We start from the raw sequence: 14,994 nt of genomic DNA on the forward strand, positions 1-14,994 counted from the left end.
CCACAGTTTAGCTATTGTGAATTCTGCTGCATAAACATTGATGTGGCTGTGTCCCTGTAGAATTCTGTTTTTAAGTTCTTTGGGTATAGTCCGAGGAGAGGGATAGCTGGGTCAAATGGTGGTTCCATTCCCAGCTTTCCAAGGAATCTCCATACTGCTTTCCATATTGGCCGCACCAATTTGCAGTCCCACCAGCAGTGTATGAGTGTACCTTTTCCCCCCCATCCTCGCCAACACTTATTGTTGTCTTCATAATAGCTGCCATTCTGACTGGAGTGAGATATCTTAGAGTAGTTTTGATTTGTATTTCTCTAATTGCTACAGATGATGAGCATTTTTTCATATATTTATTGATGGATTATATATCCTCTTCTGAGAAGTGTCTGCTCAGGTCCTTGGCCCATTTGTTGATTGGGTTATTTGTCTTTTGGGTTTTTTTTTGTTTTGTTTTTTTGGTGCTTAGCTTTTTGAGTTCTTTATATACCCTAGAGATTAGTGCTCTATCTGATGTGTGAGGGGTAAAGATTTGCTCCCAAGATGTAGGCTCTCTATTCACCTCACAGATTGTTTCTTTTGCTGAGAAGAAACTTTTTAGTTTCATTCCATCCCATTTATTGATTCTTGGTTTTAATTCTTGCACTAATAAAAATATTTATGATTGGGCTGGTGTTGTGGCTCAGTGGTAAAGTGCTCACCTAGCACGTTCGGGGCCCTGGGTTCAATCCTCAGCACCATAAATAAATAAATAAATAAATACATTGTGTCTAACTATACCTAAAAAATAAATATTAAAAAAAATTTATGATGTATTCATTCAGTTTTAGAAAGCAGTTTCCTTATTTCTTGATTATTTCTTAATTTAAGGCTGAACATACTTTGGGGGCTGGGGATGTAGCTCAGTTGTAGAGCACATGCTCAGCATGCTGAGACCCTGGATTCAATCCCCAGCAAACCCTCCCACCCAAAAGTCAAACATATTTTAGCCTCCACACAATTTTTAAAAAGCTGTATAGTAACATAAATGTGTCACTAAAAATTAACTTGACTATTAACTTGAATTAAATAGAATCAAATTAGTATTACTTTTTTCTTATTTAAAACACCAAATCCTAAAAGGTATTACAAATTATCTTGTATCCAGAATATAGATGTGATGATGAAAATTGAAATGTCACGTATACAAACACCTTAATATAAAAGAACAAAAAGATCAGCAGGAAACTATGATATTATCAAAATTTCTATTTTCCCCAGGGCCCAGGTTATTTCAAGCTAGTGAATTTGAACTTAAGGAAGCATATTAACTCTTACAGGATTCTACTACACCAGTTAATTTTATTTGTTTGCTTATTTTAAATAACCAGAACAGGAAAAAAAAAATTGAAAGATCTCTATGAGAACATACCTCAAAACTGACAGGCATATTTCTCTTCAGAGCAATTTCAAATACTAAGCTGATCTCGGATTTATTTGCATCTTTATCATCATCCATTTCCTTTCCTGATTCACCATTCTAAATCACAAAAAAAATAGAATAACATTGAATATTAATTTTACAACAATCTTTATATGTGTGTGTATGTGTGTGTGTGTGTGTGTGTGTGTGTTCCACAATCAAGAGAGCCTTGCTAAAATACAACAAAAAATAACAAACTCTGGACTGTATCCAAATGAATTTCTGTCTGACTACAATAGTCAAGGTTTTGCTGTGAGGCTTTATATACTTGGTTTTCAGGGAGTTTTGTGTGGGTTTTTTGTTTTGTTTTGTTTTGTTTTTAACTTTACAGAGAAACATTTAATGCTGAGTTTGGAAATCTTTTACACAACCATATACTACTTTCAGAATTTATCCTATCTTCCTAGAACCAATTCTCTTATTTGAGAGCTCCCTACCCACCACCTCTCACACCTTGCTCCTACATGAGTCCCTAATAGTTCAAATATGACCTATGAAAACACTAAGTTATAGAAAGAACAAAGGATGCAAACCAGGACATAGGAGCTCTGCATCTGGCACTGGCACCAATTAATGTATTCACTTATTTAACTCATAATTCTAGAGGGTCTCATATGTGCTGAGCATAGTAGAAGTATTAGAGAGAAAGAGAGAGTCAATAAGCTTATAACCTAATGGAAAAACAGACAAAGAATTATGATAAAAGTACACAAGCAGAAAAAGACCAAAGTCTGCCATTAAAACAAATCTCAAACAAGGAGAACCAACAGATTTGGGGAAAGTCAGTGTCTATAGATGCCAAACTGTAGGTTTTGAAATAACTAAATGCAGAAGTCCAATAAGAAGGTAAATATAGGATATGCCTGAGCTACAAATACTATTTCGAGGCCCATGGATAAATAGGCTAAAACTATAAAAATGGGTGAGATTACTCAAGAATAGCCTCAATATCCTCACTTATAAAATAAAGTAAAACTTAGTTGGGATTGTGGCTTGCCTAGCATGCATAAGGGCACTGGGTTCAATCCCCAGCACCACATAAAAATAAAATAAAAAAAAAATAAAGGTATTGTGTCCATCTACAACTAAAAAATATAATTAAAAATATAAAAATAAAAAATTTAAAACTAAAATAAAGACTTAAGGATCCATAAAGATCTCCATTTTATAACTCTTGGTTCTATATTAACACACTGTAATCTATGCTCAATAAATGCAGCATTAAATGCAAGGCAAATGAATGTCATCTCGCATCCTTATACAGACATCCCAAAATTCTGAGCCACCTAAGAGGTGAATTAGGTCACACTGGCAGGCACAGGTAAGACTCATGTAGCAAGACAAGTAATCTGAGAAACAAATCTCAGCAGATTATTATCCTAGTGTTCTTTACCACTGATATTTACAAAGTATATTTATTTTTCTGATCAATAATCTCACTGGGGAAGTGTAAGACAGAGACAGCCACATGCAGCAGCACCACACCTGAGACTTTTCTGGAATAGGTTCATTCTGCAGTGCTTGCAGGGCTTTCATTGCAGCATTGTGCCTTGCAGCTTGTCGAGTCTTTCCTTCACCAAAAAACTCGTTATTTCCTACCGTTAGCTGAACATAAAAGATCTTAGGCATTGGGCAATGATACCTAAAATAAGAAAATGAAACAATTAATGTTAGTTCAATAAAACTATTCTATAATCATTAATAAGATTTGCTTTATCAAAAATGTTACCAGCGATACAAATGTACTATATCCTGTTACTAGCTCCAATAAAATTTTAACCCTATGAATGTACATAAAAAGATAAAAGGTGTGTCAATACATCTAAAGATAAATGTATACTACTCTCCATGGAAAACATATGTAGAGTACAACAATAAACATAAATGAATACAGAAAAATTATTTAGTTACATCACAGAGGATTTCCTGGCATGTCTTCAGTCAGATTTTGCAGAAGAGAACAGAATGGTTTGGTGCTGAGGATGGGGAGCTATAACAGACTCTGGAGACAGATGAGCCATTTAAGAGACAACGTGATGATTAATGTGCTTTTAGCAGAAGGCAGTTTTAATCACTAATTTGGAAGCAGGGATGAATTTAATATGATACAAAGTAATGAGATCAAAGTCAATGTAAGGAAGAAAAGAGAGTTATACCAATTTCAATTTTTAAATGATACATAGTAACTATGTATGTTTATGGGGGTACACTTGACATTTCATACATGTATACAATGTGTAAAGATCAGATCAAGGTAACTGGAATATGCATTGCCTCAGACAGGTATCATTTCTTTGCGCTGGGAACATTCAAAATTCTCCCTATTTTTAAATATTCAATTAATTATTGTCAACCACAGTGACCCTATATAGAACATTAGAAGTTATTCATCCTATCCAACTGAACCTCATTAACCATCTGATCTCCATCCCTCCATTTCTAACATCCTTTCCCACATTGGGTAACTACTATTCTATTCTCTGCACTTCTTCAAGATCAAAGTTTTTAGTTTCCATATATAAGTCTTACTTATATGTTCTTACATATAGTATTTTTCATTCTGCCTGACTTATTTCACTTAATATAATGTCTTCCAGTTCCATCTATGTTGCTGCATATGAAGAATTTCATTCTTTTTATGGCTGAATAATATTCTATTGTATGCACATACCTTGTTTTCTTTATCCATACATCCATCAATGGATACCTTGATTGATCCAAACCTTGGCTACTGGAAATAGTACTGCAATAAGCATGGAAAGTACAGCTGTCTAACATACTGTTTTCAATTCTTTTTGTATATATCCTGTAGTGCGATTGCTGGATCATATGGTAGTTCTACTTCTAGTTTTTTTGAGGAAACTTCATAATGTTTTCTATATGGCTGTACTAATTTACATTCCCACCAACAGTGTATGAGAGTTTTCCTTTCTCTATATCCTCATCAACATTTGTTAATTTTTGTCTTTTTGATAGCAGCCCTTCTAACTGGGGTAAAATAGGATCCCAATGTGATTTTGATTTGCATTTCTCTGGTGATTAGTGATAGGGAGCAGAGTTTATGCCAAGTCATAGGGGGAAAGATAACAAAGTATATTTAAAGTGAAAAGTTTTAGCAAGTTTGTGTTTAATATGACTGAGTTAACAGAGTATAACTGGAAAGCTGCAATAATACAGGTAGGAGGGGATAAAGGAGACTAAAAGAAGAATAACTCTCAAAGAAATTAAGAAAAAAAATAGGAATATTTGCAATACAACACATTAATTCAACAATTATTTATGGAGTATGTTCCACATGACAGGGGACTATGACAATGAACCAAAATATTATAGTGGAGAAAACAGGCAATAAATAAGATAAATATGTAGAATATCTAGAATGTTAGAGATAATGGAAGAAAAAGCAGGAAGGGTTCAAAAGTGTTGGGAGGTGAATTTTTAGATAGGGTTGTCAAGGAAGATTTCATCAAGAAGCTAATGACATTGTCAAGACTTGAAATGAATGAGGAAGCAAACCATGAAGGTATCTGGGATACTGCATCAAGCAGAGAGAACACCAAGCACAAAGCCATGAAGTAGAAATGTGCCATGCACATTTAAATCACTCAAAGGAGGCATGTCTGGCTAGAGTTTAGGGAGTGAAGGAAGGAAAGCTAGGAAATGAGAAGTGGCAGATTGCACAGGGCCTTCCCTAGAAATTCTTTTAAGGTTCTGACTTTCACCATGAGTGAAATACTTAGCTATTCTGAACAGAAATAAGTAACATAATCTGACTTTTATTTTGGAAGAATCATCTAATATGTTCAGGACAGACTGAAGAAGAAAAAAATGGAGAAGCAGGGAGGTCTAATAGGAGGCTGCTGAGATAATCCAGGGAAAAATGATAGTGATCAGAAGTAGGTACAGCAGTGGATGTGATGAAAAGTCACTGGATTCTGGATGAATTTTAAAAGCCTAAACGGGTTTACCTAAGGACTAGATATGGAATATGAAATAAAAATAAACATGACCTGTTCATTGAGACACAAAAGGAATGGATTTACTCAGACTGAGTATCAGTAGCTCTATTTTAGAAATATTAAATTATTAGAACTATTAGACATACAAGAGGAGATATCAAGTGAACAATCAGATTTATGAGCCTGCGCTCTAGGAAAGAGATCTAATGTTGAAATAAAATGTGGAAATCATCAATACATAGATGGTATTTAAAACTTTAATACAATGAGAATTCTGCTGGAGAGAGTGATAAGAGGGAGACCAAGGAAGCATAGTGCCCTTACTGAAAGCTAAATGGGAGGGGAAAGTTGGAAGGAGAGATTGATTTTATCTAGTGACAAACACAGGCTAAGAAATGTAATGATTGGGAAATATGACCTTTGAATTAAACAGTTCAGAAAATGAATAGGATTAATTTGGATGGACTGACAATGGTGGAAAGTCAAAAATTAATGTTGTAAAATGTTTGCTTCCAGGCTGGGGATGTGGCTCAAGCGGTAGCGCGCTCGCCTGGCATGTGTGCGGCCCAGGTTCGATCCTCAGCACCACATACAAATAAAGATGTTGTGTCCACCAAATACTAAAAAATAAATATTAAAAAAATTATCTCTCTCTCAAAAAAAAAAAAGTTTGCTTCCAAACAAAGAGAAGCCCAATTGAGGCCATAATATTTTTTGTTGCTGTTTTACAAAACTAAGAATCAAACCCTGAGTCTTACAGCTATTACTCTATCAGTGAGCTGCATTCCAAACCCAAGATTCTATTATGTCTTAAATAATTACTAAACATCCATGTAGTGGTGTTCTATAGTCAAGCTGGGATAAATGGATAGAGCCAATAGTATAAAAATTCATTGGGCAGATGGAATTAATCAATGAACATTTAATGAAGGTAAAAGACTAGAAATGTAGATTGGTACTGAAGATGCAGATTAGTGAGGCAATAATTAAAACCAGGCCAGTGGATAAACACCTGGAAAGAGTAAGTGTAAAGGAACCAAAAAGGAGCCTTAGGCTGGGATCTGATTGATGTCTATGATCAAAGTGCAGGAGAAACAATAGATGGCAGTGAAGGAGATGAAAGAAAGTCAGAGTTAGAAAAGAAATCACAACATAATGCCAGAGAAAGGGATAATCAATAGTGTCAAATGGAATGGAGAAATCCAGAAAATCCAAAAAAGAAAAAGTTTCTATTTTAAACTCTTAAAATCAATTTTCTTGATGTACAGTTCTCTACTAATTTAAGATAAAGTATTTTAAATATATTTTATTATCAAGTCCTATGTTCTCACTTTTTAATTAGCAAATATAAAACAATTAAAGGAAGAAAAAGTTCAATGAAAGTAAAAGTATTTTTAATGTCCGAAGACTAAAAAGCATTTAAAAACCACAATCTGCTTTGTTCTTTGATTACAATAACTAAATAGGGTACCAATATACACAAATTCCTATAACCTATTTTATTTTAGATCCCTTTAATATAGAAATCTAGACAGACTAATATGAAGATTAGAAATTATCTTTATATCCCACAAAGTTCAGTTTTCCCATCTTCACAAAATTTTATGCATATTTTAACTGGTTCTACAAAACCTTAAAACAGACAACTTGAAACCATAAATTTACTCCTGATCTGATCTTTCACCACAGAGCAAATATTTACAATTAATTATAAACTTCTGAAAATAGAGGTCCACAATAAGAATGCTAACAGACATTTAACTATGGTAGAGGGAGTGGGCGCCACTATAATCACTAAGGCCTGCTGACAATTACAAAACTCATTTGGGTTTGCCACAGAGACAAACAAAATTTCTGTTCATTATAACTTTACTGGAATATGATGTCATAACATATAACCATACTGAAACAATCTGCTGATTTTCTGACCAAAATATTAATTGCACATTAAAGAGCCCTTGGGGCCTCTTCCTTTTTGGTCATCAAATATGGCTCTATGCATATGTATGCGCATGATGATATATATGTACATATAAATTATATCATATAAATATCAGAGGGAAAATTAAGCATGTTGTATTTTTGACATTAAAAAGTAAAATATTCTAGCACTAACAACAGGAAATACCAAGACCAGATGCCTGACTTGTTTCATTCCAGTTTCATTTCATCCTCTTAACAATGATTCCTAATAATATACCCCACATGGCTTAAATACCTTACACATCACATCTCCTCACTGCATCATGACAATTAAGATTAACCAGAGCACCCTGATTAATGGTATCCAGATTGGATTATAAAATCGATGATTTCAAATGCTTTATCACACAGATGTGCTAGGACCTTGTGTCTAAATATTTATTTCCTTTGTTAAAGAAACACCAAAATTTATTAGCTCTAAAGTTGATATGCTCTATGTAATGGAGTTCTTTCTTCTATTTTTATTTTTTTAACTTGAAGTTGGTACTTAATAATAAGTGATTTCCTATTCCTACAAATCAGCATGTATTTAAACTACTTGGACACAGCTATTTTTGAATGATTATTCTCAATTAGAATTTTTTTTTAAAGATAGAGTGAGAGAGGAGAGAGAGAGAGAGAGAGAGAGAGAGAGAGAGAGAGAGAGAGAGAGAATTTTTTAATATTTTTTAGTTATCAGCGGACACAACATCTTTGTTGGTATGTGGTGCTGAGGATCGAACCCGGGCCGCACACATGCCAGGCGAGCGCGCTACCGCTTGAGCCACATCCCCAGCCCCCTCAATTAGAATTTTATGGTCAATGTTTAGATCCCCATAGTGCCTACAATCCAAAGATGACCCTTGGAAACCTCTTCCAGATTATATAAGGGTCAAATGGTTTTTCCTCTCCACAGCCTCCAAAGTATGATCCCATTTTCATCAGAATCATCTTAGTGCTGGTTAAAAATGCAGATTTCTGTGCTCCAACCCTGATATGCTTAATTAGAGTCCTTGGGAATAGAATGAGAATCTTAAATTGCTGGTGACTGTGCACACCAACAATCTGAGAGGTACTGCTCCAGGTTAGCATTACATCCCACAAGATTAGGTGAATGGGCAATTGCTTCAAACGCTATTCAAATGGGGGCCACATGTATTCCTAATAGCATAATGGTTAGATCTTTCATATTTCTTTCTGATTTAATCCTCACAGCCATCTAGTGAGACAAGAGAGGCCCCAAGGTCACCTTGCGAAGTAACAAATCTCTACAGAGGTGTTGGGAATCAAATGCAACTAATTTCAGAGATTCAAGAAACTCTTTAAGAATTTCCCCCAAATCTTTTACATTTATTAAACTGGCTATCTCCTTAGCTGGCCAGAGAATCTAATGCAAGAGTTCTAAACAAAGGTCCACCAGTGAACTTCAGAGGTATGTTACTGAGTGACTGAACTCTACAATGAATGCCTATGTCTCTACGCATGGCAAGCCCAAAACAGACTCAACTGAGAGCTACAGAGTGAAAAGTCAGAATGAAGGGCACTATGTGCCACACTGCTTAATGGTCCAAATTTACAAAGACTGCTTACAAAGCCTTTTGACCATGCTATCTTGCTCTTTATCTACTGAAAGCCTTTCAAAAAAAATAAACAAAACTGAACATAAAATGCTTTCCTTCTTTTTTTTAGATCCCTCAAAAGTCTTCATATTTGGTCTATCTTCAAGACAATATAACAATTAAAAAAAAGATGTATATTTTAATGCTTTGAGTTAATACTTCACATTCCTTATATAGTCTTATTTTTTAAGTGAAGGGGAAATTTTATACTTATTTATATTTGTTTGTTGTAACAACATTCTATACAATATATCCTTACCATCTTCCCTAATTTTACTCCATTTAATGCCCTGTTTCTCAACTCACTTTGTATTATCTTTCTAAACAAAACTAAAATCCCTTTGTCCTTCCTATCATCTTGTGACTGCTTTCTTCTTCAACATCTCCACTTTCTTAAGTATCACTTTTACAAGGTGAGAAAGACATATTCCATATAACACTGAAACTTTTAAAAACTGAAAAATAATTACCTCATTTTATTTGATAGCATGACTCATAAATCTCAATACAGCTTAAATGTTCATATCTCCTCTACAGGTTTATGTCCTAAAATATATGAAAATGTTATCTTCTGATCTAATAGGGAGACATTTTGGATTCTGTGTTTCTTTCTTTTTTTTTTGAAACTTTTTTTTTATTGGTTGTTCACAACATTACAAAGCTCTTGACATATCATATTACATACATTAGATTGAAGTGGGTTATGAACCCCCAATTTTACCCCAAATGCAGATTGCAGAATCACGTCGGTTACACATCCACAATTTTACATAATGCCCTATTAGTAATTGTTGTATTCTGCTACTTTTCCTATCCCCTACTATCCCCCCTCCCCTCCCCTCCCATCTTCTCTCTCTACCCCATCTACTGTAATTCATTTCTCTCCTTGTTTATTTTCCCATTCCCCTCACAACCTCTTATATGTAATTTTGTATAGCAATGAGGGTCTCCCTTCATTTCCATGCAATTTCCCTTTTCTCTCCCTTTCCCTCCCATCTCATGTCTCTGTTTAATGTTAATCTTTTCTTCCTGCTCTTCCTCCCTGCTCTGTTCATAGTTGTTCTCATTATATCAAAGAAGACATTTGGTATTTGTTTTTTAGGGATTGGCTAGCTTCACTAAGCATAATCTGCTCTAGTGCCATCCATTTCCCTGCAAATTCTATGATTTTGTCATTTTTATTGCTGCATAGTACTCCATTGTGTATAGATGCCACATTTTTTTTATCCATTCATCTATTGAAGGGCATCTGGGTTGGTTCCACAGTCTAGCTATTGTGAATTGTGCTACTATGAACATCGATGTGGCAGTATCCCTGTAGCATGCTCTTTTAAGGTCTTCAGGGAATAGTCCGAGAAGGGCAATAGCAGGGTCAAATGGTGGTTCCATTACCATCTTTCCCAGGAATCTCCAAACTGCTTTCCAAATTGGCCGCACCAATTTGCAGTCCCACCAGCAATGTACAAGTGTACCCTTTTCTCCACATCCTTGCCAGCACTTGTTGTTGTTTGACTTCATAGTGGCTGCCAATCTTACTGGAGTGAGATGGTATCTTAGGGTGGTTTTGATTTGCATTTCTCTGACTGCTAGAGATGGTGAGCATTTTTTCATGTACTTGTTGATTGATTGTATATTCTCCTCTGAGAAGTGTCTGTTCAGGTCCTTGGCCCATTTGTTGATTGGGTTATTTGTTATCTTATTGTCTAATTTTTTGAGTTCTTTGTATACTCTGGATATTAGGGCTCTATCTGAAGTGTGAGGAGTAAAAATTTGTTCCCAGGATGTAGGCTCCCTATTTACCTCTCTTATTGTTTCTCTTGCTGAGAAAAAACTTTTTAGTTTAAGTAAGTCCCATTTGTTGATTCTTGTTATTAACTCTTGTGCTATGGGTGTCCTATTAAGGAATTTGGAGCCCAACCCCACAATATGTAGATCGGAGCCAACTTTTTCTTCTATCAGACGCAGAGTCTCTGATTTGATATCAAGCTCCTTGATCCATTTTGAGTTAACTTTTGTGCATGGCGAGAGAAAGGGATTCAGTTTCATTTTGTTGCATATGGACTTCCAGTTTTCCCAGCACCATTTGTTGAAGATGCTACCCTTCCTCCATTGCATGCTTTTAGCCCCTTTATCAAATATAAGATAGTTGTAACTTTGTGGATTAGTCTCTGTGTCCTCTATTCTATACCATTGGTCCACCCGCCTGTTTTGGTACCAGTACCATGCTGTTTTTGTCACTATTGCTCTGTAATATAGTTTGAAATCTGGTATCGCTATACCGCCTGATTCACAATTCCTGCTTAGAATTGCTTTTGCTATTCTGGGTCTTTTATTTTTCCATATGCATTTCATGATTGCTTTATCTATTTCTACAAGAAATGCCGTTGGGATTTTGATTGGCATTGCATTAAACCTATAGAGAACTTTTGGTAATATCGCCATTTTGATAATGTTAGTTCTGCCTATCCATGAACAGGGTATATTTTTCCATCTTCTAAGATCTTCTTCTACTTCTCTCTTTAGGGTTCTGTAGTTTTCATTGTATAAATCTTTCACCTCTTTTGTTAGGTTGATTCCCAAGTATTTTATTTTTTTTTTTTGAGGATATTGTGAATGGAGTGTTTTTCCTCATTTCCGTTTCAGAAGTTTTGTCGCTGATATACAGAAATGCCTTTGATTTATGCATGTTGATTTTATATCCTGCCACTTTGCTGAACTCATTTATTAGTTCTAAGTAGTTTCTTTGTAGACCCTTTTGGGTCTTCTAGGTATAGAATCATGTCATCTGCAAATAGTGATAATTTAAGTTCTTCTTTTCCTATTTTTATGCCTTTAATTTCTTTCGTCTGTCTAATTGCTCTGGCCAGTGTTTTGAGAACTATATTGAATAGAAGTGGTGATAGAGGGCATCCCTGTCTTGTTCCATCTGTGTTTATTTCTAACACTGACTGAACACAGAAATGTTACTTAACCTTTCTATCTCAGTTTACTTATCTGTAAAATGTTTGCAGAATCTATTATTAAAGAATTCTAAAAGCCAAAACTTAGGATTTCAAATGACATGTTGATTATTTTGATTCTCTGTACACACACTCCTTGGCACTGCTAAGTCAAATTATTTCTCTTGCTACAGAAAAATAACAAGTTTTATCATAAAGCTATAAAGTAGTCCTTGGCACAATTTCAAACTTATATGTATATAATATGTCTATAGATATTTGGTTCTTTCTCTCTTCACATCCATAAATTTTGAAAATATATCTTTTATGGGATCTCAGCATTAATTCTTAAGGAATTTCAAGTATTAGGAATGATGAAAACAGATTCACAGGTTAGCTAAAATTAAGTTTCAAAAAGGTTTAAGATTCTATCTGTTCAATCACTGTAACTATGTTTTAAATGCCTGGGGGGAAAAATTCAAAAAGACATGCACTAAAAACCAGGATACAGTGTTCTGAAGTGAAAGGTTATAAATGACATTCTCTTCTTTCATACTTTCAAGTTTTTGAAAATAATTGGTTGCATGGGGTAAAAACAGAAGGAAGTGTTTAACTGAACCAAGTGTAGTCTCTTTCAAAACAAAGTAAATAGATCCGTGTTCAAGTTTAAATTTGATAAACTAGTGGAATGATTTATGGAATTTCGAATATGAGCCACGAGAAAAAAGCACTTGTACTATGTTTCTGACACTATTACCACAATCAGGACAATATGGAAAATATAACATGTTATCAAAGAGCCTCAACACAAGACCACTACCCTCAGTGCCACACTCAGATCCAGCATAAGCTTATTCTTGCCCCTTCCCTAAATATATATCTAGATAGATCATCAACACCATTATCATAATTGAGGCAAAAACAAAAAAAAAGCACTTGCTGTGTGCCAGACACCACACTATGCTAAGCATTTAGATACTAATCTCACTCAATCCCCATGCAACTCCAACTTCATTTTACCGATGAAGAAATTGGAAAATACAGACATTAACTAACTTTTCCAAGGCCATCCAATCTGAGCCAGCATTTGAGCTCAAGGAGTTTCAGTTCAGAGCCATTCTCTTAACCTTTACACTGTGGTGCCTCTGAATTAACTGGATAGATGAGCACTATAAACTGCAGAAGTACTAACTATAAACTTTGGGGAAGTCGTCCTGGACTCTGATAGAATATCAAGACAACTTAAATCTGACTAGATTTCTGGCAGATTCTGAAGATCTCTGAAAGCCAAATGTAATATGTAGGACCTCAGTTACTAAAGGAAATTCTGGAAATACTACAAGTCTGGGAGACCAATTTAAGTGCAAAGATCTACTACCCCTCTGTTCATTCTTTGTCTTCTCTCACAAAGGCTCTACCTTTCTGAAGCCTGGACTTCGAAATTATATTTTTCCTATTTCTTTTCACAATTTAATTTACTTAATTATGTCAGTCTATACCTCCAAAAGAGAATTTGGGGAACAAAGGGAGAGAGAGCATGTGTGAGTATTTGTGCATATTTATAGTGTGTATGCATTTATAGTGTATACATTTTCTATTTTACAATGTTAAGAAAATATCAAATTACTTAAAACGCACTGAGTTTTCAAAATCAAGAATGGACTTTTTAAACGTCTTTTCAGCATCTGCATGGCAGTAATGATTTTTACCTTTCACCCCTTAATCAGGTGAATTTTAACCTAATTTCTAATACTGAAACAACTTTACATTCCTAGAATAAATTCTAGTTATTATGGTTACTCTTCTTTCAATGTACTGTCAAATTCCACTTGCCAATATTTTAATTAGGATTTTCCCACTGATATTCTATAATAATACTAATCTGAAGGTCTCCTTTCTTCGTTTTTTAAACTAACATTGTTGAATTAGATGTCAATGTTAACAGCCCCCAAACAATTCATTTCCTGTTGTACAAAGCTCCAATCTCTCTGTTGCTTTTCTTCAGAGTGGTGGGGAAGACAGAAGTGGCTATTTGTGTGACTACTTATTCTATTATTTCTAAGGCAATTAAATCTCTTTTTTTCTTCCAAGGTCAGTTTGGTAATTTATGTTTTCCTGCAAAATCATCCAGTTCATTTGGGTTCTGAAACTATTTTTATCATATGTTGACTAACACAGCGTTTTACAAGAATTTTTACTTCTTATGCAGCTATACTCCCGCCCACTAATTAGCAGTCTGTATTTTTGCATATTTGAGCTTAAAACCCATATTTACTTATTAGATTATGTATTTATGTGTTATACTTAAAACCCATATTTACTTACCTTATTAAATTACGTATTTACACATTCTACTGATTCTTCCTAAGAACAAAATATTAGAGTTTGAAAATATTTTCTATCATTCTTCTGTTTGCTATTTAAATATATATGCATTCAATTGCCTTCCTCTGACTTATTCTGTTATTCCTTTGGGTTGGATATTCAATTTCTTTTCTTGGTATCATTGAGATAGATACAAGATTAATGAATTTGCTTTCTTGTGGGCTTTCTGTTGTCCTTAAAGTCTTCAAGAGAGAATAGTGTGTTTCTGTACACAGTGCTTTTTAATTAAGGTTGGTAATGAAAACCCTTTTATAGTGAACCATCCGGTGTGTCTATGAAACACCTTTGGGATATGCTGTTGTAGGTATTTTGTCATAGATAAGAGTCTATATGCTCTCTAGGTCATATTAATGTTTTTAAATCTTGAATGTAATAAAAATTTGCATTTTAAGAAATGTAATTTAGGGCTGGGATGTAGCTCAGTGGCAAAGTGTCTGAAGTTCTCCCTTCTTTGTTTTTTACACTAACATTGTTAAATTAGTTTAAACTAGGTTCGGCCCCCAGTTCCAAAAAAGACCAAAAAAAAAAAAAAAAACCCCACCAAAAAAAAAATGATTAAAAAAAAGAAATGTAATTTTAAATTATCTATTGAGTAATTCCTATAAATTGGAGTAAATAAAAGAGAAAAGATCTTTACATTTAGAGAAAGATCAACTGAATTTAAGTTCCAATTA

At 34.4% G+C, this 14,994-nt stretch overlaps 1 protein-coding gene across 22 annotated transcripts in view; it reads right to left on the minus strand.

Moving 5' to 3' along the window:
* STAU2 (staufen double-stranded RNA binding protein 2) overlaps positions 1-14,994 on the minus strand; it is a 333,473-nt gene that overhangs the window by 189,157 nt on the left and 129,322 nt on the right. For all 22 annotated transcript variants that reach the window (XR_014018766.1, XM_081266105.1, XM_081266100.1 and 19 more), the window contains 2 exons: positions 2,942-3,098; positions 1,406-1,513 (listed from right to left, as the gene is read on the minus strand). Coding sequence is in view for 21 of the 22 variants with exons in the window: in XM_081266105.1 (XP_081122231.1) it covers positions 1,406-1,513; positions 2,942-3,098 (265 nt within the window). In the remaining variant the exon portion in view is untranslated. The remainder of the gene's footprint in view (positions 1-1,405; positions 1,514-2,941; positions 3,099-14,994) is intronic.

The sequence above is a fragment of the Spermophilus citellus genome (genome assembly GCF_964194105.1).
Source record: "Spermophilus citellus genome assembly, chromosome: 14".
Taxonomy (NCBI): domain Eukaryota; kingdom Metazoa; phylum Chordata; class Mammalia; order Rodentia; family Sciuridae; genus Spermophilus; species Spermophilus citellus.